Raw genomic sequence first — 23,834 nt, 5'->3', positions numbered from 1 at the left:
AAAAAAAAGATTCACAAAAGTCTAATGTTTTTAGGAAAGAATGTCATCAATCTGTTTCAAGATCTGAGTTCACCTAATGTTAAGAGTAAAAGACCCATGCAGCGTGGCTGCTCTTCTCACCCTTAAGAGTGAATGGTCTGTTGAGATCATCAAAGAAAGAAAACTCCTATAACCTAAAAACACCTACTGCTTCTTGAACCGGGTCCACAAGAACACGATGCTAGAGTTAGCGACTATCTGTGATGCTGCCACCAGCCTAACGAAAGTAGGTTTTAGAAGGACTGAATTACATAATGAATCGCTCTACCTAAAAAAGTTCTTGGGTCTCTCCTTCAGCACGACACTGCTTGCTGTTGAAGTGCAATTCCAAGAGAGCCCATCAAAGATCCCCAGACTCTGGGATTTTGTTGGATTTCTTGTTCAGAGATTCCAGCGAGAAGGCCGTTGGAGAAACAGGTCTTGATTCTGGAATATGCTCCATTCTGTATTTTTCAATGTAGGGTGAAGCTACTTCCCAAACCTGAGAAACAAGGACAAAACAAAGTCAAAATGTTGACAGCATTGTTTTCACGTGCCATTAAGCATCAGCTTCATCTGAAGCCAAAACATCATCTATACCTGACTGGACATATAACAGCTGTCTACTTGCCTTTATTTTAAGCAATGTGACACACAATTAGTCTTTGGTGGCATTCACAGCTTTTCAAATACAAAGTCCAAAACTTATCTAAAGTTACCATAAAGGTTTTTAGCTGCTTACTCTTCTAAAGCAAAACAAGCCAATAAACAAATAAAACCTAGAGAATTCAGTGTGGACAGAATTAAGGGAAGTTGCCCAAGGGTCTGACCATGAGTTTTCTAAAGAAAGCCTTGAATGATAAAAAGCAGTGGATTTCCTCATTTGCTCTAAACCAGGGGTGTCCAAACTGCAGCCCGCGGGACAACTGCGCCTCGCAATCCATTTTTAATTGGCCTGCAGCAAATTCCAAAAATATATTTAGTTTACTTAAATAAACCAGATGAGGCAATATGTACTTCACCTCGAGTGAGTGGCCTGGCTGTTTGTGTATTTTACCGCATATGGCCCTTGGTGAAAAATGTTGAAAAAAGTTTGGACACCCCTGCTCTAAACCCTGCCACACTTGCTCTGTCTCTTAGGCCCTTGCTACTCGAAAGTGTGGCCCTGGGCCGGCAGCATCAGCGTCACCTGGGGCAAGTCAGAATGTCAGCCCCACCTGAAACCTGCTAAATCCAGATCTGCATTTTAACAAGACCTCCAGGAAATTCACACACATATTACTGTGTGAGAAGCACTGCCTCAGTCAGACCCTTGTTTAGCTTTTACCTCCATCCACCAACCTATTCTCTGTCAAGCATAGTATCTTCTCAAATTAAGGGCCTGTTTTTGGTTTACAGCTGCTTTTTATCTAATTGCCACAGACAGCCAAGGAGCCTTTTGTGCTATTCTTTTGTATCACTTTAGAAAATGTATTCTTTCAAAGGCTAACCTCCTCAAAAAGGTATCGGCACCCCCGTGTTCATTGCCACATTATTTACAATAGCCAAGACATGGAAGTAACCTAAATACCCATCAATGGATGAAAGAATAAAAATAAATGTTTAATATGAAATAATAGAGCTATTGTTCAGCTATTAAGAGAAAGGAAATCTTAAAAAAAAAAAAAAGACAGAGAGAGAAAGGAAATCTTGCCATTTGTGACAACAGGGGTGGACCTTGAAGGTATTATGCTAGGTGAAATAAGTCAGACAAAGACAAATACTGCATTATCTCACATATATGTAGAATCTGAAAAATAAAATAACACCAAATTCATAGATACAGAGAACAGATTGACGGTTGCTAGAGGTGGGGGGTAGGCGTGTACAAAATAGGTAAAGTGGTCCAAATGTACACACTTCCAGTTATAAAATAAATAAGTCACGGAGATGTAATGCACAGCATGGTGGCTACAGTTAATTATACTGTATTATATATTCGAAAGTTGCTAAGAGAGTAGATCTTAAAAGTTCTCATCACAAGAAAAAATAATTTTTACTGTGTGTGGTGACAGATGTTAATGACTTATTCTGATCATTTTGCAATATATGCAAACACCAAATCATTATGTTGTACACCTGAAACTACCACCATGGTATATGCCAATTCTATTTCAATTAAAAAAGGTAAATCTTTCACGCACTTCTCTACTAGCACCAAAGTTGGCAAGTACAGGGCTCCCTTTCAAAGGGTGAAGGGCACTCTTAGAAAGAACAGGTGTGAGGATCCAAGGGAAAAATCGTTCCCCAAAAGCAGAGCAGAGCAGAGCAGAGCAACAATTCCAGGGGAAATCAAACAATTCTACAGAACACAAGACCCACAAATTACTGAAAAGGCTTAAAAAAACTTTACAAAACATATTTAAAAATGAGTCCGCATGCTAGGTGTCTGTCCCTATCAGACAAATCGATAGTCAAAGCAGCCAGAGGAAATCAGCAGTAAAGGGAACTGTATCTCACCTAGGACGATGGGCAGGACACAATAGCACTAGACAGACCCACAGCCCTTTGAAGCGATCTATGCAAGCATTGGGCCAGGTGGTGGCGATAGCGTTACAGAAAGAGAAAGTCCTTTTAAACGAGAGCACGTTCTTGGTAAAAGGGGTCCATGAACCTTTCATCTCATTTTCTCCCCACGAATGCTTGTTCCAAAACTCTATTTAAAATTTATTTCAGCTTCTAATCCTTAGCTATTCATTGTCTGGGTGCCACATGGGGCATCAGAGCGTATCAAACAGCTTCTTGGTTGCTTTGCATCAGAAACTTTTTTGTTCACCTCCAAGGAATAGCCAGAAAACAAAAGGATAAGACCATGTTGTTCCACTTCCCACTCCCTCTGTACTTTCCCATAATGACCCCAAACTAAGAAATAAGCCAAGTAGCCAGCTTGCCTTTTGCTCCACAAGCAGCCTGTGTGCTGCCTCGATGTCTGGGGCCATGAAGCGATCTTTTATCCAGGGCCTACAGAGAAGGCACAGGAAATCGTCAGCCAAACATTAACACTGCCAGAGTTCACAGTGCTGAGATGCTGTCACTTCCAGGGACCTGTTAGACTTTACCTTACAACAGAGCGCACCAGATCATAGACCTTCTCCAGGGGCGTGGTTGTTCTCAGGGGGCGTAGAAACTCTATGCCCTGGCAGGCTGCAAGGAGCTCGATGGCCAGCACTAAAACAAGAAAGGTGGAGGGGACGACTGATTAAAGTTTGACTTCCTGCTCGAGGGCCAGAAATCACACGGAAGTTGACTGCCATTGCCAGCCAACTCACGGATGGATGGTTCTCTGTCTACTGAGAGAATGAAGCCGCCTTGATATTTGGTTACCATTCTAAATCTGCTTTTCTAACCCCTTGGCTGTATCTTTAATGGTGTAAAGGGGAGAACAATCCAGGTAAATGTCTCAATGCTCCTCTTCTCACCACATCTAATCAAGCCAGATGAGATCTGTTTCCTATTTCCACTTCTGTGCAAATTTCAATTTGTTTTTAGTCTTGCTGGTCCCTTTGGCCTAAAGTACACCGACCTTCATCAAAGGATTTAAGGAGCCAGTGAATGAGCAAATGAGTCTTTGGTTGCCTTGGGATTGATTGTACAATGTCGGTTTCAAGCCTTCAAACTCAAAGGCTCCCAAGTCCACTAAAACCGAAATTCTAGAAGCTGGTGTTTGGATGTCTTCTATCTTCATCGCAATGCATCCCAGAACAATTTATTTTGCGCATACCCCACTTCCTTTACAAAACTAATATTGCATCCTTCCCCCCAACTAGCTGGCCCTATTCATTCTTCAGGTCTTAATCCTAAATTCTCCTTCAGAGATGCCTGTTTTCATCCCTTCAGATGACATTAGGTTCATTTATATCCTCCTAGAACTCTATTCTTTAATCATAGTTTTGTTAAATGCTACAAAGAGTTGCCAAATTGTTGTCCAATGTCCTCTTTTTTAGTTAGACTATAATTTCCAAGAAGGCAGAGAGAAAGAATATCTCATTCATTGTTTAATCCACTGTGGATTATCAAATGGTAGATGTCTTTCCACCGCAACAAGGTGGAATTATTATCTTTCTGTGCCCCCTAAGCAATGAAGAATCACTATCTGCTGTAATAAGCAGGTACTTATATTGTACTTTATATCCAGCACCATTGTATTCCAAGAATTACAGGTATTTGCTTAATATCTGTAATCAAAGCAAACTGAAGTAAAAATGAACATGCTTGAAATACAAACTGCCAATTCTTTTTTTTTTTAATTGCACCCCCGTGACATGAATGGATAGAACTACATCAGAAGAGCTAGATCTATAATTTGGACCTATAGTGCTAACTTTATTGTTATGCAAACATCTGAACACCAAGTCTGTGCCAGGCACTGTTGTAGGTATTCTAGGTCCATCCAGCCAAGATCCCTGTCCTCATGTAGCTTATCTTCCACTGGGAAAGACAATCAAGCCTAAGTATGTCAGGAATACGAAGTGATATTAGGGAAAAAGGAGGGGGGAACAGAATGATGGGTGCTGTTTTAGCAGGTTAAACAAGGACGGCATCTGAGGTGTAAATGGGCAACTAGGTAGATGGAGTGAGGAAGTGAACCATGTGAAGTCCTTTGCGAACAGTGTTGTAAGCAGAGGGACCAGGGAGGACACCGGTGCGAGAGAGGGATGTGTCCTTGGCAGGTACAAGAATTGCACTGTGGTTCCAGGGTAGAGAATGGGATGGAGAGAGGTGGCAGTGAGAGCCAGAAGCCAGATCATGCTCTGCATGGTCCTTGTAGGCTACAGGAAGGGGGTTGGATCTTGTTTTGAGCAATAGGAAGTCACTGGCAAATTTTCAGTAGGGACACGGCATGGTCACAATTACGTTTTAAGAAGCTCACTCTGGATATTATACATGGTGACTGTAGAGAAACAGTAGTGAAAACAAGATCAATCACAAGGAGATGAAAGGGGCTGGCTTTGGTGTCTTCTGAAGGTAAGTTTGATTTACTGATGAACTGGAGAGAAAATCTGAGTATCGATTAGGGTGGCTCCATAAGCTTTTGGCCAGAGCAACATGTTCAATGGGGAGGCCGTTTTAAGAATGAACATTAAGAATACCCTGTGGTAGACAGATAATAACAAGTGTTGGTGAGATGTAGAGAAATCAGAACTCTCTGGTAGCAATGCTGGTAGGAATGTAACATGGTATAGCCATTTCTGGAAAACAGTCTGGCGGTTCCTCAAAAAAATGGACATAGAGTTACCATGTGAACCAGCAGTTCCACTCTAGAGAAATGAAAACATATGTCCGCACAGAAACTTGTGCACGTATGTCATAGCAGCATTATCCATATTAGCCAAAAGGTGGACAGAACCCAAACGTCCCTCAACTGATGAATAGATAAACAAAATGTGGTATATCTATACAATGGAATATTATTTGGCCAGAAAAATGAATGAAGTATTGACACATGCTACAACATGGATGAACCTTGAACACGTTTCGCTAAGTGAAAGAAGACAGTCACAACCTTCCCCCCACACACAGATTATATGATTCCATTTATGAAATGTCCAGAATAGGCAAATCAATAGAGAGAGACAGTACATTAATGGTTGCCTAAGCCTAGGGGGGAGAGGGAATGGGAGGGAGATTGGGAGATTGATAGGTAAAGGGTACAAGGTTTCTTTTTTGAGGTGACGAAAACGTTCTAAAATTGGTTGTGGTGGTGTTGCACAGCTCTGTGAATATATTTTGTAAAAAGCTGAATTACACTTTTTAAATGGGTGAATTTATGGTATGTAAATTGTATCTCAATACAGCTGTTACATATATATATATATATATATATATATATATATATATATATTTAATGCTTTCACATTTATCAAAATTGTGATATTCTTTTGTCAGCCAACTGCTTCCAATACAGTTGCAAAACCCGAAAAACTTAGAGAATAACACCTAAAGGAAGGCAATTTCCCTTTAAAAAACAAAACAAGCAGTAATTAAGAAGGCAGGGAGAGGTGGGCCTAACCAAGGGTCCACTTAGGAAGTATCTTCGCCAAAAAGGTTGGATCAACTGCAACGTACAGGAAATGCCTGGAACAGAGAACAAGTTAAAAGTACCACCACCAGGAAGCTAACAGGTAAGTCCAAAATACTGGGCTCTATCAGAAAATTGACCTGTTTTTTAATCTAGTCAGTGGTATGGAGAAAAAAGGGGACATGGGACTGTTCTAGATGAAAAGAAGCGTAAAACCTTGATCAGCAAATTTAAAAGGTGGGCTTTGAATCCCAATTTGAACAAACCTACTCTAAAGACATTGAGATAACTGGGAGAATTTGAATATGTACTCAGTGATGATATCAAGACTCATTGGATGTGATAATAGCATCGTGATATTTAAGAGTTAAAGTATGCAGGAAGAAAATAATATGGGGATTTGTTTGAAAATAATTTGAGAAAAGCAAAAGAAAATACGAAGCAAATGTGCTGACTGTTGAATCAGAGTGAAGTGTGTCTGAGGTTCATGGTACTAATCTCCTACTTTTGAATATATATTGAAAGTCTTGTTTTTTAAAAAAGCCAGTGGATGAGCTGGCTTAGCCAGCAGGTGTGGGTCTTAATCTTCAGCATCAGAACCACCTGGAGGGCCTGTTACAACCAGCTTGTTCTGCTGTCCTCTCTACAGTTTCGGATCCAGTTGGTGGGTCTGAGGAGGGGCTTGAGAATTTCTAACAAGTTGCCAGGTGATACTGATGCTGCTGGTAGAGATTCCAGTCTGAGGACCACTGGCAGCGTCATTTATCGACCAGGCTTGCCACCCGAGCTGGCTGGGGTTACCTTGCTCCACGTGCTCAACGACCCTGAGGGCTTTCCTTGCTGACCATCCTCCCATGGAGACGTGGTCTTCCGTGGCCGCGCTGGTGGAGAGAGAATCCACAGACGAGGGGTGGCACAGAGCCTTGCTCTCAGAAACTGCAAGAGATCAGTGCAAGATAAATATACTCCCAACAGGAAAAAGTGCCCACATGACCTGTGTTTTCCCAAAGTGCTCCATGGCATGGACTATCCGCTTGTTATCCCAGCACCAGATGGCCCAAAATTCTTTGAGAAAAGGAAGTAGGTTGTTGTTTTCTTTTCACCCCGGCGAAGTGAAAGGGCTCTAAAGCTTCTGAGATAAGAGTGGGATGGAAATTGTAATATTACAAAATGCTGGAAGCATTGAACATACCAGAGAGACTAGGGAAAAAGAAACCTGGTTATTTTCAGGTACTGGAGAACAATTTGGTTGTGTCACCAGAGGAGGTGGGGTTGGAATCCAGTTGTGGCATTTGGGGATTGAGGATGGCCTCACAGATCTTGGGCAAGAAGATTTAACAATTCAGTCTGGTCAATGATGACATAAGTGGATGTTCTGGGTTTAAGCAAGAACTTGATGTCGCCAGAGATATCTTGGGAAGGTAAGGGAGCTCGAGAGATGACCTAGATTAATGTCTCTCAAACTATATTGTGCGCATGAATTACTGGATCTTATTAAAATACAAATGTTGAGTTTCAGGTGGGGCCTGAGATTCTTCTGTTCTAACAAACTCCCAGGTGATGGCTGTATTTTTGCTCCAAGGACCACATTTTAAATAGCAAGGACCTAGATTATAGAGTTCCTTCTCCGCAGCGTCAGAAGCCTGGAAAGGTTAAAACATCAAAGTATTTTCCCTCCCTTCTGTGACATTGAGAGTGAAGCTTCCATTGTTTTCTATGCTACCAGGGATCCTATCTGAGATAATGTAGCTATAAACTAGGGTGATCGTCTCATTCTGGTTTACCCAGGACTTTCAGTTTTAGCACTGCAAGCTCTGGGTTCTGGGACCTTAAACCTGCTACGTGGGTCAGCAGGCCGTAGTGAGGCCTGTTCAGAAACATAAAGTACAAGTGGCCAAAAAATACCGCCAGTTTCATTATAATGAAAGCAAGCTGAACGACTTTAGTAGGCAGCTTGGGAAACTATACACATCCAAATGGGGCTTCTCAAAGTCTATAATATTCTCTAGAAATCAATTACCACTCCACCTGCCATATTAATGTGGGAAATCGCTACTCTTTGAAGTGGTATTTTAGTAAGCAGGTAAGTGAGCAAATAGAATATACTGGACAGAGGAGAAAATTAATTCAGCAGCTCTTTGTTGGTTATCTGTGTTGAGTTTTGGTGTGAGGCTTAGGTATGAAAGGGATTAGGAATAATATTAATAGCAACTAATACATAGCATGCCAAAAAATGTATACACATTTTAAGAAAGAAAACTATTAAAATTATAATGCTCAATATATACCGATAACAAAAGATGAATACAAGTCATGTTTAACTTCTGCAATTACCAGAGGTGCTCAAAGTGGTTACCATCAGCATCCAGACACTTCTGATTATGGGGAACTATTGCTTGAGCAGCATTGACCAAAGTGTCCCCTTGCATACATTTTTTGGCACCCCCAGTATTTATTTAGTGCCAGGCATAGTTCTAAGGCTTTATATGCATTAATTCATTTAATCCTCAAAATGGCCCCACTAGGTAAATTTATCATGCCTGTTTTACACAGGAGTAAACTGAGGGTAAATAGGATTGAAACTTGGTCCATATCACACTGTAAATGGCAGAGCTAGGATTCGAACCCAGAATTTGTTCTCTTAATGAACCACCACACTCTCCTGCCTCTTGGGTAGGTTTGCCAGGTAGAAATACAGGATGCTCAGTTAAATTTGAATTTCAGGTAAAAAATATTTTTTAGTGCAAATATGTCCCAAATAATTCAAATTTAGCTGGGCCTCTTGCACTTCTATTTGTTAAATTTTGCAACCGTGTTTTAGGATTAAATATTGATTTAAATGAGATCCTCATTAATTGAAATGAAAGCACAGATGTGGGAGCCAAAATGCCTGGCCTTCAATTTTGCTCTACTTCTTACTACTGTGCAATATTGCGTGAGTTACTTCTCAGATCTTAAGGTATTTATATGTAAAATGCAGGTAATATCAGTACCTTCCTCATGATATTGTTGTGACAATTAAGTGACTGAATGTAAGTGAAGCCTTGAGTACTTCCTTTGTGCCAGGCCCTGTTCTGATGAGTTATTTATTTGTCCCTTACAGTCTTGGCTCAGAAATCAGCTAGATTGAAGCTCAATTTTCATAAAGGCGTCCTGCTTCTTATAAGCATTATTGCGCGTTGTAATCACAGTTTTCATGGCTAGTATATCTAATGAAATGTATCCAAAGTGTAATCATTCAGGTCCTTTCAAGTTTCACCATTAACTATAAACATCTTTGTCTTTTTCTTTCTGATAATCTTCAAATTGAGAATAGGGGAAAAATTACGCAGATTAAGTTCATATGTATGTCAAATTGCTTCCTACAGAGAAATTGTGGAAACCTTGTTGTTTGCAACCTCACTATGTATTCTATGTTTCAGTATAATGTTGTTCAGGTTTTTTTTTATATTTTTTCCCTAAAAACAATTAAAGAAGCAACCTGCTGTATTTCTATTGAGAAAAGTGGGGTGCTAATGAAGGTGTTAAAAAAGTGAAATCTCACTCAAACAGAAAATTTGATATTTCAGGTAAAACGGAAAGGACTTTCAATGGACAGGCTTGCATTCTGGGAAAAGACCAATGTCCTTACCGAGGGCTGCAGCTGTGCAGTGGGCTATCATGAATCCAGAGTTCAGACCACCTTCAGCCACCAGGAAGGCAGGCAGCTCGCTGAGGGAAGGGTTGCAGAGCCTTTCAATTCTTCTTTCGCTAATCGCAGCAAGTTCATGGACACCAATGGCCAAATAGTCCAGGGCCTGAAAGAGATTCTCAATTCAGTTGGCCTATATTGGAATATGCTTTCAGGGTCAGGAGCAATTCTAAAAAGCTTACTTTGGCTGGGTATTCACCATGGAAGTTTCCTCCAGAAATAGTCTCTCCCCTGCTGGCAAAAACCATCTTTCAAAGTAGGTTAAGGCTTGAACATACATTTGCTGATTACTTCAAGTATAAGTCTTTTCCAATCTGCTTATTTTTAACATTGAGGTGGCAGCTCTTATAAAATGTGGAAGGAGAGTCTCTCCACAAGCAGTTGTTGACATAAAGGGACACACAACACAAGCAAATAAACAAAACAACCTTAAAGAGGAGTTGGGTACACGCAATTGGGGGCCAAAGAAATATGAGGCATGAAATGATGTTCTCTCTTGAGATTAGAGATTCATTAGCACCATAACTGTACTAATCTGGTGGTTAGTACTTGCCCTCAAAAAGTTTATAACCTGAAACTAACAGCAGAGACCACGAACCAATTCAAGAGCAAATTCTATTTTTTCAATGGGCACTGTGAGCCTGTGCTCCATAGAAGAACCTGCTGAATGACCAGACTGTCTGGGACAATTGATTCTGGGAAAACTTTCAAATTCTCTACTCAGTGATCGCAGCAATGGCGGTCAAAAGGTCGTCCCAAACCTGTTTAAGTCAGACTCACTGAATGTTATTTTCTCAGGGATCATTCCATTCTTTCATGCACTTTACTGAGACCAACAGGCACCCAGACAAAGGCAATAACAGACCCTCCTTCTAGGTTCCAAAGAGCTAATTGTCATCTACTGGGCTAAAGAATATTCACTACTTATTTACAAGGAGATCACTCTGTGTGAGAAATGGTCTGACTTCCAAAGAGCTGGAGATGCGTGTGTCACATTAACGTAGTCAAGTTTGGAATTAGCCTTTTCTGTACATATAACCATGAGCCTATTAGGCCTCACTCGTGCTCTTCTCCGTGAACCCACCCCAACCACAGGACTTGGTCTTCTCTCCATTCTCTGAATCCTGATAGCAAGTGATCTTGGCACCAATTTAGAACTTAAGCATGTTCTGTTGTTCTTTAGTTGTTCCAAATTTGTTGGCTATTAGAGTATAACAATTAGATATTAACTCCCATAACATCCAACAACTTTGTAATAGGTGCTCTATATCTGCAAAAGAAAATTGAGAAAAAATGTTCTTTCAGGTAACACCAGTATTGCAGGAGAGCTCCCAAAGATTAGTCTATTGGAAATTCATCAGCAATTAAAAATCTTTAATTGAGGGAGTAAAGGATTTTTGGCTAAAATTTTTGCTGAGGCAAGTGGTAGGGGAAGAATTTAGTAGGGAATTATTTCCTCCCCCATTTCCTATAATTTAATGTTGGGTTTTTTTTTTTAACTCTATAAGATATCCTTTAAAGTCTAAATTACCCTTTCAAGTCTAAAATTATGTAAGTGTAGAATGGATACCTCTCTGCAGTCCATGAGCTGATACTGAGACAAGACTGCATGGAGTTCAAGAAAACTAACACTCCATTTTGGGAGGGGGATAGTGTTGAGGTAGGTTAGTGAGTTGAGTATTACTTAGTGTGGGTTTGACTTAACTGTAAAACAGTCTGCGAGGACATAAAACATATATCCTGAAGTAAGCCTGTCAGAGAAGCCACACAGAAAAGTTCTTGTGAGAAACCTTACCCAGCTTTTGTGAACCCGTCTGCTAACCCCGGCTGTGAACTGCTTTCAGGGCTGCTAATTCAGCATTTTCCCAGTGTTTAGAACTGAGGCAGACATGAGTTTGCAAAAAACAGATTCCTAGGGGGTATGGTGGTCTTCAAAGGCAATATTGTCTCTGTGAAGACTTTGCCAGTGTGACCCCTGACTGATCACAGCAGCTCCTGAGGGAACTAAGCCTTCACAGAACATTCCACAGCAAAAACTGAGAGACCCATGTCATGATAGAAAGAAGAGCTCCACCTTTGAGAAATGGGTGTTGTTACTATTCTTAGTACAAATATGGAAACACTGATTTGAGTAAAGTTCATGTCAGGAACAAAAACTTGGGCTAGGGAAAGCCATAAGTCTTTGATCAACACTTTGGTACGTGTTAAAAGGTTGCCTTTTGTTTAATACATCATGCAGTCAGTAGAACGAGGAAGGCTTGCCTACATGCCAACCTACCCAGGGTCTACACGGTCACAGCTGTGTTGTAGGTCTTTGTCCTTCTACCAACAACCTCAGCAGTGGGTTTTAGGACAAGCGTTTTCATGAAAGCTCTCAGCCAATGCTGGAAATATCTCCTTTAATCTTTAATGGGTCAATTTCGAAGGCACAGCACGTTAGACTCCAAACCTGAGATTAGGTTCAGAGACATGCCTCTGCCACTTACCAGCTCCAATCTGGAGAAAGTCACTTAACCTCTGAGCCTCAGGTACTTGGTGTATGAAATGGAGTGACAGGACAGAGAGGCTACAGAAAATGATCACTTCAGAAGGTCTTAAAATGACCAGCTGAAATTCTATAATCACAGTCAAAAGATACAGGATTATCTGTTGCACTGTTTAGTTCCGTGGTAATGATTTTCTTCACAAATGCTATTGTGTCATTCGCCACACCATGAACCTAAAATATAAGATTAAATAAGTTAATACATGGAAAGTTAATACCCTCGTAATGGTGCCTGTCACAGAATCTTATATTCTTATTAGAATAGCAAGAGTATTTGAAAGTGGGATTTATTTTTACTGTAAATTCTTCAGCAATTCTTCCCCATAGGCTGTTTTGATCTAGCTAAGGAGAATAGAACTTGCTCGGTACAAGGAAGTGAGGGTATTTACTCTAGAGTGGACTCTTATTACCCTATAGACTGGAATTTGGCACAAGTTGAGCTGTTGTTTCATTCTTGATATGCATATTGATCTCTCATTCAACTAGCTACCACATGCAAATGAGTTGTAACATCTGCAATACAAGATGCCGCTTGCCAACACAGGTCATTTACATTTTTTATTTAAAGTTAAGCCTCACAGACAGATTCATTTATGATGATTTAGGTCTGCCTATTAAATGCACATAAGGTATACCGAGGGTGGCACTTGAATTTGGATTAAGTCTTTCCTGTGAACATCCCTGGCAGGCTGGTTCTAGTTTTATCTAACAGGAAGAACAAGTAAAACTCCATTGACTGGTTAGGATGATGTTATTATTCAGAATTTAAAAAAATGAGCGCACTAAATCAACACAGTCAGCTTTCTGTTAGACGTCTCTGCAAGGCAGTTGAGCAAAGCAATTGAAAAGGAAACAAACAGCTTACTACACAGACTAGAAACTTTACAATAATTGGACAAATGGAAGTATGATCTACATAATTTTTAGCAGAGGCAGTAAGAAATTTAGGTTATAATTGACAGTGACGTGATTTTACAACACCTTCCTCTTTTTCTGTTACCCCTGGACTTGGGAGAGAGAAAAGAAGCTTTTTGTTTGTTTGTTTACCTGTGGACAGCAGCGCAAGGTGTATGCATCCTGAACACGATCACAGAACCTGTGACTTTCTGTGGAAAAGATGAAGGGGGAACATGTTATCCATTTCCTGCCCCCCCCCCACACAAAACCTAATAAGCTCACTCACATAAGCATGCCCAGACCTGCTATTTCTGATGGATGGTGATCCGAGTCCAAGAGTGACCGAAATCGAAAAGAAACTTCAATTTGCCCAGGATGAGGGCGAAGACTATGAATGTCTAGAATTGATAAAGGAGAAAAAGTCTGAGCAACTCTTACATTAGAACGAACTACAACGGATGGCTCAGGATCATCCATGGTGTGCTAATACAACCCTCAAAATCCCAGGGGTCCTTAACCACTTAGAATAAGAAAGCGAACACCAAAAGCAAGATTTTCCTTGTTGTCTTTGTTCTTTCTACTTTCAGTATCTGAGTGCAAATTATGTGTTGAGGCTACTGGGAATTTAGCTGAAGACATTGAGTTACCCTAAAAATATTTTGGCTTATAATGGAAGGGAGCCCTGTAATGGCTTAATTTAACTAAGTAATTTTTAGACAGTTTTTCTGTCCTACTATATATAATAGTGGAAAGTCTTTCAAACACTACTTTCTAGGTAAGCTACCACTTCTACAGTTTTCTTTTTCCTTCCAAATTTCTAATGGGGACCAACCTGCGTTCCACTATAATTCTAAAACCCTGCAAACAGATTCCTAAAACAGCATATAGTTTGTTGGGAGTCAGACCTAGGTGATCTGGGACAGGTCACTTAACTCTCAGGGTCAGCATCTGTCTGTCAAATGTGATCATTTCAAGGACCAAGTGCGGCATAATCCAGATGAAGCTGTCGCAGCACTGGGTATGCCATAGGCACTTGGGTTTTCTCCTTCTTTCCTACCACCCACCTCCACCACTCTTGTGACTAAAGACCTCAACCAGCCCAGCCTACCAGCTCTGGTTCAATGAATAGCAACCAAAAGGAAGAAACATGCTGACCGGTATCGAAGGCTTTGGTGGTGCCTTTCAGCACCTCCAGGGTCAAGGCGGCCACGATGTCAGCCTGCCGAGCGATAGCACTGGCTCTCTCCACAGCTTCGCAGCCCAGGGAGGTGATCATCTGCGTCCCATTGATGAGCGCCAGACCCTTTGGGGCGGGGGAGAGAAGCTTCCTACTGTATTTATTATAACAAGCCTATGAAGTTGATTTCATGTCTTTTGCTTTCCTAAGGGAAAAGTTAGGCTGTCAGCTGAAGGATGCTGATTCAGGGTTTCTGAAGTGCAGTGTAGAAGTGCTTATTTAAGCACTTGAGGACTAAGTGCCATCCTATGTGAAGTCGTTACTATGCATCTGCCAAATGGAATAGCTAGTAAGTATCCCTGTTCTCAAGGCAGCAGTGTAGCTCCAGTGTACAATGCGTATAAAATCTTTAGCTCTTAATTATGCTGCATTTCTTTTTTAACTTCTCATCATTGTAGACAAGACCCCTGGAAACATGTCTGGTCCAAAAATCTTGGTTTAGAGCATCCGAAGGGATGCTGGCTGAGAGTATCTCTTAGGGATCCCTAGAGATCCCGATGTGAAGTTTAAGTTCTTAGGTAAGAGAACCCCTAAGCACGTGTGGCATGAAGAATCTTTTAAATGCATATGGAGGAGCCCTTTCTTTGGTGGACAAATTTTAACAGACATGTAAGTCACATTTATTTTAAGAAACTGGTGAGACTGAAATTAAGACTGAAAATAGTGCATAAAGACTTGTTAACATGAGCAGATTTTCCTTGAATCTCCTTACCTCTTTTGGTTTCAAAATAATTGGTTTCAGCCCATGGGCTTCCAGGACCTAAAGAATAATTTAAAAAAATATAAAAAATGGGTATCAAATGAAATACCAGCCTATTTCTAATTTCATGAGGGATCTAATGAAAGATCTTTAAGCCCACAAGTCTGTCTTATAAAAGGTTAGACCTACATGCATTGGTTCTGTTCATCATCTCTGGTTTATTCTCTAGTTCTGTCCTTTAGTCTGAAAGCAGACTTAGCTCTCAATAATATTCATACCTAAATCAGGGGCTCTAGTGTCTACAGAATCAACCCTGAGTTTTGATTTCTAGGTGCTTTGTGTTCAGTGCCCACTTTAATGATTCACCTTTCTCCTGCTGCTTCCTGGGCACATATGCCCACCTGTACTGTGCTAAGGCTGGGCTCCTGACTATCTGTCTACACTTCCTTGCCTCCAGAGCTTGACATAAGACATCCTCTCCCCTCCTCCTAGTTATCTAAACACTAGCAGAACCTCAGAGCAGGGCTTCTTACTTGTGGGGCAAATGTGTAAACACCAATGAAGGTGTGGGGTGGGGTGGGGTTGTTGGCCTAACAGATGGAAACACAGTCCTGAGGGGAAATGGGCAGAACAATCTTCCTCCAAAATAAAAGAAGTGAAAGCAGTCACTAGGTTAAGGTCTCTGTAGGCAAGAAGAAAGACAGAGCAAGCATCATTTACTAGGTCAATTTCACAAATTTATTAGAGTCCTTGTTAAACACCCAATTCTGTTTTAGGTGCTGGACTGGGGCTGGGTTAAGAAAGACGAGCTCAAAGGCAATTACAGTGATAGAATGTTAAGTGCTGCAGGAGGTAGGAAGTGAGTACAGTTCAGTGGAAGATAATCACATAAGATGCCAGGAGAGCACAAAGGAGGAGCAAAAGGGACAGGGCGGGGTGGGGGTGGTGGGTGTGTGGAGCCAGAAGAGCAGAGAGGGTAGTTTCCCAGGGGACTTATCGGAAGGAGAACAGGAGTGAGGAGAGAAGAGAAGAATGGACCTGTGCTGGTTCCTCTGCCTGGGCCACAACATATTCCAGCTGCATGGCCTCTCCCGCTTCTGTGATGTTGAACCCTGGCAGGGAGGGATGAGGGATGCCAAACAAGACATCCGTCTTGTAGGCCACTTTGAGTTCTGACTTTCTTCTAAGGGCAATGGGCAGCATCATGGGTTTTAGCCAGGATACGCTCAGATTTGCTGTGAAGGAGGTTGAGGAACACTGCACATGCAGACATCATCAAGATGGGGCTGCATGGCAGAGAGGTGATCTAGAATCTGTATCCCCATAAGGATTATCTGTTTGCTTAACTTCTCCCTCCTTCTTAGTCCTCGTCCTCTTGCTTACTGTTTGGGGACTTCCCAGCAATTGATCAGAGATGGCACTTCAAATCATTCTTTGGGCTTCTCTGATGGAATTTGGAGATGAATGAAGAAAACATTAAAGTTTTATCAAAAACAAGCCTTTCTGATTAGCCACCAAGGTGGGAGCTTGGGGAGGGAGGAATGGAACCTGCTTTCCAGAGGCTACAGAGTAAGTGCTACGATGCTCAGCTTTGCACCTGTGAGACCAGCAACTAAGTAAACTTGCGACAATGTGTGACCTCCCGGATAGGCACTGGAAGTGTTTTAGATGCAGAATAAATTCCTGGATCAACACTGGTAGCTGTACCTTTTCACCAAGGTGATCACCAAGTATGGAATTCAACTGTCAGCTTGTCAGCCTCTGGACTAATTTGACTTCCAAGCTTTGATTTCTCATCTATAAAGTATGGACAACAGCAACTCCCTCCCTGGGCTGCTGTAAAGATTAAGTGATATGAAGCATGCAATATACCCAATGCCCAGTGTGGGGAAAATACTGCACATGGAAGCTGTTATGAAAGTCTTACGTATTTAGCGTCAGCCCAGCCACTTTTTGGAGACCACATCTTCCCTTCTCCAGTTAGCCCAAGGGCAAGGTGAGAGAGTGGAGCCAGGTCTCCACTGGCACCAACGGTTCCTTTCTCTGGAACATAGGGCAGGCAGGAGGCTGGGAGGGAAGTAGGCATCGGTTACCTCAGGAGTACTTCATTCTGGCTGTCCCATTTTGCCAGTGAGACCAACCACCCCCAATAGGATCTAGTATCACTTTACGGCACACATGGCACAAATACCTGAGGAAAGACAATTCCTCAAACACAACTAATGCTTAGGTGACCTGGCTGAGTTCAAAAGAAAGAGTGAGGGGGAGGATGAGAGAAAGAAAGGCAGGAAGGGAGAAGGGAGGAAAGGAAGTCAGGGCAGGAAGGGAAGAGGACCCTCCCAGTAACCAAGCCTTCTCTTGTAAGCCTCTCTACGTTTAGACTTTCTCCTAAGGACAAAGGGAAGCAGTATAGGTGTTAGCCAGGATATGCTCAGATTTGCTGTGTGAAAGTGGCTGGCGGAACACTACATGGAGAAACAATCAAGATGGCAGAAAGCTGATCTGGAACCCATATCCCCATAACGATTATCTGTTAACTTCTTCCTTCTTCTTGGTCCTCTGCCCCTTCACTTACTGTGCATGTTCCAATCTGACCTAGAAATTTCAAGAATTCTAGCAATGCATCTTAAAGACGTGATCAGGAACTAACTTGTTCCTTATAGACTTGTCTCTAAGAACAAAAAGTTACAAAAGATCTCAGTACGGAATTAAGAGATTTTCCTATGACCAAAAGTTGTGTGTCGCCATTAAAACCTGTTAGAGAATGTCTGGAAACATGTAAATATTTACATTAGAAAAGTAATATAAAATGTTCCAGGAGGATAAGGTCCACCAAAGTATTGACAGGGGTTCTCTGGAGAGGAAAGTCATAGGCAAGTTAATCTCTTCTTTTTGCCAGATTCCTCGTCACCCGGTCTGCCACCTCACTACCACTTATAAGTGAACATAGTTTTATAGGAAATTCCCAGTAAGTTACTGAAAAAAAAAAAAAAAAAAGGCTTTGTTTTTCTAAGTAAATTCAGATGCCTGAGAGTAGTGTTTTTGCCACTGCTAAATAATGTCGATAGAACGAAGCAGTGCCACCCACAAGCCAACATCCAGATCAGAGTTCAAGTCACCCTGGGGAATTCTCAGAACTCTTAGGGACCCAGGGGTGCCTTAGACTCGCCCATAAAGCATACATATGTGGGTTTGTGGCCAAAATTGTACTATCTGGGATTGTAGGGCAGACCAGGATGGGAGCAGAAATAAACAGGCGCTGGAATCATGACTGGTCTGTTTAGCACAGCCCCATACACAATAGAGGGTTCATTCAAATTGCTATTCACTGATCAGCATATCACATCTATGGATCACTTGTGTCTGTAGCATGGGAACTCTAGCATGTGTTTTGGTCTATGTGACTGCCCAGCCCTGCTTCTCCTCCCACAAAGAGTGCCTGAGCCTCTGCTGACCTAAATATTTATCACTATTTGTGAGAAGGGACAATGGCCTCCCAAGCATTTCAAAGCTTGTCTCCGTATTTTAATTTTCCTATCCCCTGAAGTAAGCTCCAAAGAGTTGAACTGCATCATATCCTAGCACTAGATGGCTTCACGATCACAAGCAAGTCTTACATCTCTTTTCTGTTCTATCTTTGGGAGAAGTTAGATTTAGTTATTTAAGTCTGGCAATCCTACCACTTGGGGAGCATTACGATTTCAGATGCCCAGGCACCAACCACAACTATTGAGTCAGTCTTTGGGACGGACATCCAAGATTCATGATGTTTCCCAGATGATTTGACGCAACTTCTCTAACTACATTTGGGCACCACTGAATCAAAGTTCTCTCCAGCCCTGAACTTAAGCCCACACTTGAGGGGCTGGTTCCAGTCTTAAAGATGCCAAATACTCTAAGGGAAGGATGATAGAGAATGGGTTAGAGTACACAGGGGTAAGCTTCTCTGCCATAATCCCACACCTAGCTGTCCTCCTTGCCAAAACCGTTTTCCATTCATCTCCATTATTTTATGTCTTCTTGTCTCAACCGATTCTTCACCAACCCATCAATCAAGTCTGCCCTGTGGGACATGCCTCAGGGGATGGATTGGGGATCCACTGCATTACCATTAAATGCTTCGATAACTTGTTTGAGGGTCTCCAGGGAAATGCCACTGTATCCTTTAGCTAAGACATTGATCCTCAAAGCCAAGAGCATCCGACATCTCTCAGGGATGAGTGGTTTCCCAACACCTACAAAACAGAATTGATGTTTTCTACAAGAGAAACAAAATCTTTTCCACCTTCTGACTGCCTTTATCTCTCAAATCTTTCTCCACTTCTTGGGATGGCCAGATGGCTCAGTTGGTTAGAGGGCGAGCTCTGAAGAACTGGGTTGCTGGTTCGATTCCCACATAGGCCAGTGAGCTGTGCCCTCCAAAACTAGATCAAAGGACCACAACTTGGAGCTGATGGGTTCTGGGGAAGCACACTGTTCTCCAATATTCCGCAATAAAATTTAAAAAAGTCTTTCTCCACTTCTTGACTCAGGTAGTTGGACTGCTCTCCCTCCTGTCTTGCTTCTTAAACTCCCATCTTCCAGACAAAGGTGAAACCCCAGTTTTGCCGTCTCAGTTCCCCTTCTTGGAACATTTTTAGTGAGCCCCCACCACTTGTTCAAAACCCTTAGAATAGAGTCCAGACTCCTGAGCACAAGTTCCCTTGCAATCTGATGGGAGCTGATTCTTGACACACTGTCCCATCTCTCCTCATCCTGACCCACTCATTCCCTGACTTTCAGCTTTAATTCCATTTCCTGAATGCACCGCTCTCTTGGCATGATTGTACACAGGCTTCGGTCCCAACCCTATCCTTCCATCTGGCCTGTTCCTTTTTTGGAGAGTCAGCTGGAAGGTGGTCTTGTCTGATGCTTCCTGCTTCCTTGCCTCCCCTCGAGCAGAATTGGCACCTAGTCCTCATGGCTGTTACAGGATGCCCCACACTGTGCTGTACTTTATTCATCCAATCAGACAAGACCTAGGAGGCACCCAGTGTTTGGAATGGTTTACCTGAAGAATGTGAACGTACTAGGTTGACCTGGAGCTCCCTAGAAGAGAAAGAAAAAAAAACACAACCCTCTTGGTAAAAGTGTTCCCTCAGCTGGAGAAACGAAGGGAGGGATAGTTAAACCTTTGGAGGGACAGGATGAGGTAGCATGAAGCAATGGAAGAAAGCAGCAAGCCTGCGTTTATAATACCAGCTCCTGGGCAAGTCAACCCAAGCCTTATCCTCCTCATCTGTAAATTGGGGCAAATATGAATTACTTCCCTTTTTGAAAGAAATCTCAAAGATGGCGGTAGGTGGCATGTGAATGTGTGTGCGTTTGGTGGGGAGGGCAGGACTCCAACTTACTCTAGCTTACTGATAGGAATTACAGTTCTGGCAAATTTCCCAAAACCAGTGGTAATGCCGTAAACAACTGGAATAAAAAAAAATAACCAAAAAACAGATGTTACACAATTAGGTTCAGGCCATGTTTTTTAAGTCTATGAAAATAATTGTATGACACAAAGGGAAAAAGATACCAGTTTTTTCTTTTATGATGCGATCTATGACTTCCCTGGATTTTTGCACCTTCTTTTCAGCAACTGGGGTGAGCTAGGAAAACAATTGGTCAGAGCTGAACACACTGAAGACTTCCACACGCAGCAGAAGAAAAGGCAGAGGACATCCTTCCCTTCCCACCCCCATACCTTTATTTTGTAGTATCCCTTGCCCAAATTGACCAGATCCTCTGTGGTCAAGCTGTCCCCATCTAAGTCGATGTACTGCACAAAAGAAGGGGACCTCCATCAGTCCAAACAGCTCAGTTGCTCGTATAAGCGAGAAGGGAAGCCTTAAGCAGAACCAAACTTTGACACTTCAGAGATTTTTATCATTGCTGGGACACACTAACATGCTCAGTTAAAAGACAGCGTGCTTAAGAGGAGGCCGAGTAAGGAAAATTAGAAACAAGAAAGCATAATGACTTTCCCTACTACATAGAGCTGGTCAAAGTCCTGTCCTATCTGATAGTGTTTGCTCAGAGATTTTGCTGACTCTCCCCACCCACTTCAATGGGGGGTGGGGAAGGGGGCTTAATTTTCTTAACAAAAGAGCAGTCGTTTTGAAGCTTACCTTTTCAGGCTCCCGGTATTTGCTGTATCTGAAGTCAGCCAGGTAAAGAAAAATACTGGGGAGTACGGAAGAGCCCCAGCCCCCAGAGCAGGCCAAGGAGCCTGCAGGAAAGGATACAGGTAAACTCCTTCCGGCTGCGATGGAATGAAGTCAGGAGACATGGCATCTCCTTCTATAACTGAAACAAGAACACAAGAGGAGACCCCTGACCTATCACAACCGAGAGCCACTTTTGGCCTTGCTGGTAAACCAAGGAAGGACTCTTCAATTGCCTTTGAATTCTATAGACATGGTCTCTTTAAAATGACTTTAGATACTTTCAAGTGTTCTTAGCGTCTTTACAAAGAAGGAGAGCAAAAGGCAGAGATGTAGGTGACAGGCATTGCCTCGGGTTTAAGTGAAAGTTCAAGATCAAACCCCCACCTCTACCCCCATCCCTGGCTTTGTTTTGAATCTGAACTCCTCTATGCCACTGGCCTCTAGTGGGTGAAGTTGTTTGGAAGGGTGAAAAGATCTTCACCTTCAAGTCTGTAAAAATAATTGTGTAACACAAAGTAATTCAGTAAGTGCAAAGGGATTCAGACCTATAGTCCTGAGTTCAAATGTGATCTTTGCTTCTTACTAGACGCCTGAGTATAGATAAGGCCTCCTTTTAGAGTCCATTGCCTCATTATAAAAGGTGGATAAGAATCTGAGCTTTCTCGCAGGGCTGTGTGAGAATCTTTCTCGCAGGGCTGTGTGAGAATCTAAGGCACACAGAGGCTTAGCCTGCCTGCACCCAGCCCTCACGCATTTTCCCGGGAGTGGGGATGACAACGCAACCTCCCTCAGAGGGATGTCAGTACTATGTGAGGCCATGCCACGTCAGTTCACGCTGCTCCCCTCTGGCCACTCACCCACTTCCACGAACTCATTGTCCTCCAGGGCCACCTCAAGTGGGTCCTCATTGTCCAGCAGGCCCAGGCCCTTGCAGCGGCGCACGAGAAACTGCACGTCGTCCACCGAGGCAAAGCCACCGTTGTCTGGCTTGTTCTTGACGTACCTCCGCACGGCCTCGCGGCCTAGCCAGCCCACGGTGAGCTGTGCATCCCGGCAGGGCACGGCCAGCCATTCTCCGCGCACGTGCACTGTGTACCGGGGCATGGCTCCCTGCCGCTCCTGTGGCCCGATGAGGCCACCACAACCAGGCACCTGCACCTATACCGGTGACAGGTACTGGTGACAGTCACCAGGAGGGGAGAGTTTTATCTGGCAGGGACTCCTGAGCTGTGGTTGGCGGGGAGGCCAAGGATAGACTTTCAAAATATGCCACCTCCCTTGACTTGACTCATTCACGCGTTGGACAAATATTTATTAAGGGCCCCACGTTGTCTCTGGGTTTTTGCAGTTGAGCTAGGGGCTGGAGTGGGGGACCTGGGGTGCAGGCAGGCCAGCCGCCTGTCCACCTGTGGTGCAGCCCTGCTGGCAGGAAGGCCTAGGGGTCCTATTGCATGCTGGCCCCCTTTCTTCAGGGTCCCTGATTTCTCCCTCTCCTGGCTCTGGTCTGCATTCTCATCCCTTAGGGCAGCTTATAAACACCATGTTCCTGTCTTTATCTGGAATTACTCAACTGTAAAATGCACCTTGCTGGCCAAGTGTGACACCAGGGAGTGTGGCAATCCTCATTCATTTGTTTATTCCACTAACATGTGTTGAGCAACTACTCTTTGCCACTGCTAAGGTTTTCTGAAGCTGTCCCTCCACAGCGGGAAGCTGCAAAGGCCAGAGATCATTTTTATAACTAAAGGTCATTGTCTGGACGAAAGAGCCACCATGGCTTGGAGGTTACAGCTCTCACAGCCATGGCTGGGACTCCAGGTCCACGACTTAGTAGCCTCCAGCAAGTAAATTATTAATTAGCCTTTGCTTTCTCTTCAAAAGACAAAGATGCTAACTGTCTCACTGCAGTATTTTCTGAATCTACCTGGGATCAAATCCTGGCTCTGCCATTTACTAATTGTGGGACCTCTAACAAGTTATTTGACTTCTCTGGGCCTCTATTTCTTCATCTATAAAATGGAGATAATAGTACCTATTTTAAAGGGCTGTTGGGAGGATTAAGTGAGTTCATATATATATATGAGCACCTGGGATATATATATAAAGTAGCACCTGGGATATTGGAAATGCTACCAAAGTGTTTGTGATTGTTATTATTTGGACTTTAATACTCGAGATACCTATATTGCTTTATAAATGTTCTTTACTCTTGGTACATGGATAGCTCTAATCCAATTAAGCTTCTTCAATACAGATAACTGCTCCCCGCACCCAATTCATTATCACTAGCATAAGGGACTCTGAACAGCAGGAAAAAGGAATCAAGCAGCATTTTAGTAGGAAGCGTTTCTAGAGATTTGATTATTGCAGTAGGAAAATCCTGAAAACCCTGTTTCCACTAAAATAGACTTCTGGGGCTAGAAACATTTGCTCACAGAGAACACCCACACCCAGCATCTCTTTGACAGCTTCCGGGATGTGTACAGATCAA

The 23,834-nt window shown here is 42.7% G+C and overlaps 1 protein-coding gene across 1 annotated transcript; it reads right to left on the bottom strand.

The window, feature by feature from the left end:
• Window positions 1-120: 120 nt before the first annotated feature.
• HAL (histidine ammonia-lyase) lies at window positions 121-22,840 on the bottom strand. The gene is made up of 20 exons (XM_019732150.3): window positions 22,201-22,840; window positions 21,422-21,482; window positions 21,305-21,332; window positions 20,881-20,955; window positions 20,713-20,785; window positions 20,540-20,606; window positions 20,197-20,234; window positions 19,256-19,381; window positions 17,074-17,213; window positions 15,159-15,206; window positions 14,365-14,512; window positions 13,512-13,607; window positions 13,360-13,418; window positions 12,406-12,486; window positions 9,950-10,015; window positions 9,708-9,873; window positions 6,878-7,012; window positions 3,117-3,225; window positions 2,949-3,018; window positions 121-520 (listed from the first exon to the last, which is right to left on the bottom strand). The coding sequence occupies exons 1-20, from the start codon at window positions 22,445-22,447 to the stop codon at window positions 380-382; spliced, it is 1,974 nt and encodes a 657-aa protein (XP_019587709.2). The 5' UTR covers window positions 22,448-22,840; the 3' UTR covers window positions 121-379.
• Window positions 22,841-23,834: the final 994 nt, after the last annotated feature.

This window comes from Rhinolophus sinicus, chromosome 1 (assembly GCF_057876585.1).
Source record: "Rhinolophus sinicus isolate RSI-liver-muscle chromosome 1, RSI-T2T, whole genome shotgun sequence".
NCBI lineage: Eukaryota > Metazoa > Chordata > Mammalia > Chiroptera > Rhinolophidae > Rhinolophus > Rhinolophus sinicus.
Note: the sequence above shows the minus strand (reverse complement) of the source record. Positions and strands in the feature narration are given on the sequence as shown.

Bases quoted from the DNA above. Each gene is read 5' to 3' on its own strand.
- HAL (XM_019732150.3), bottom strand. From the start codon at position 22,447: ATGCCCCGGTACACAGTGCACGTGCGCGGAGAATGGCTGGCCGTGCCC. The intron at 13,419-13,511 runs GTCTGGGCATGC...TCTTTTCCACAG, and splicing joins CCATCCATCAGAAATAGCAG to AAAGTCACAGGTTCTGTGAT. The intron at 12,487-13,359 runs GTAAACAAACAA...CTTATATTTTAG, and splicing joins CCTTGCGCTGCTGTCCACAG to GTTCATGGTGTGGCGAATGA.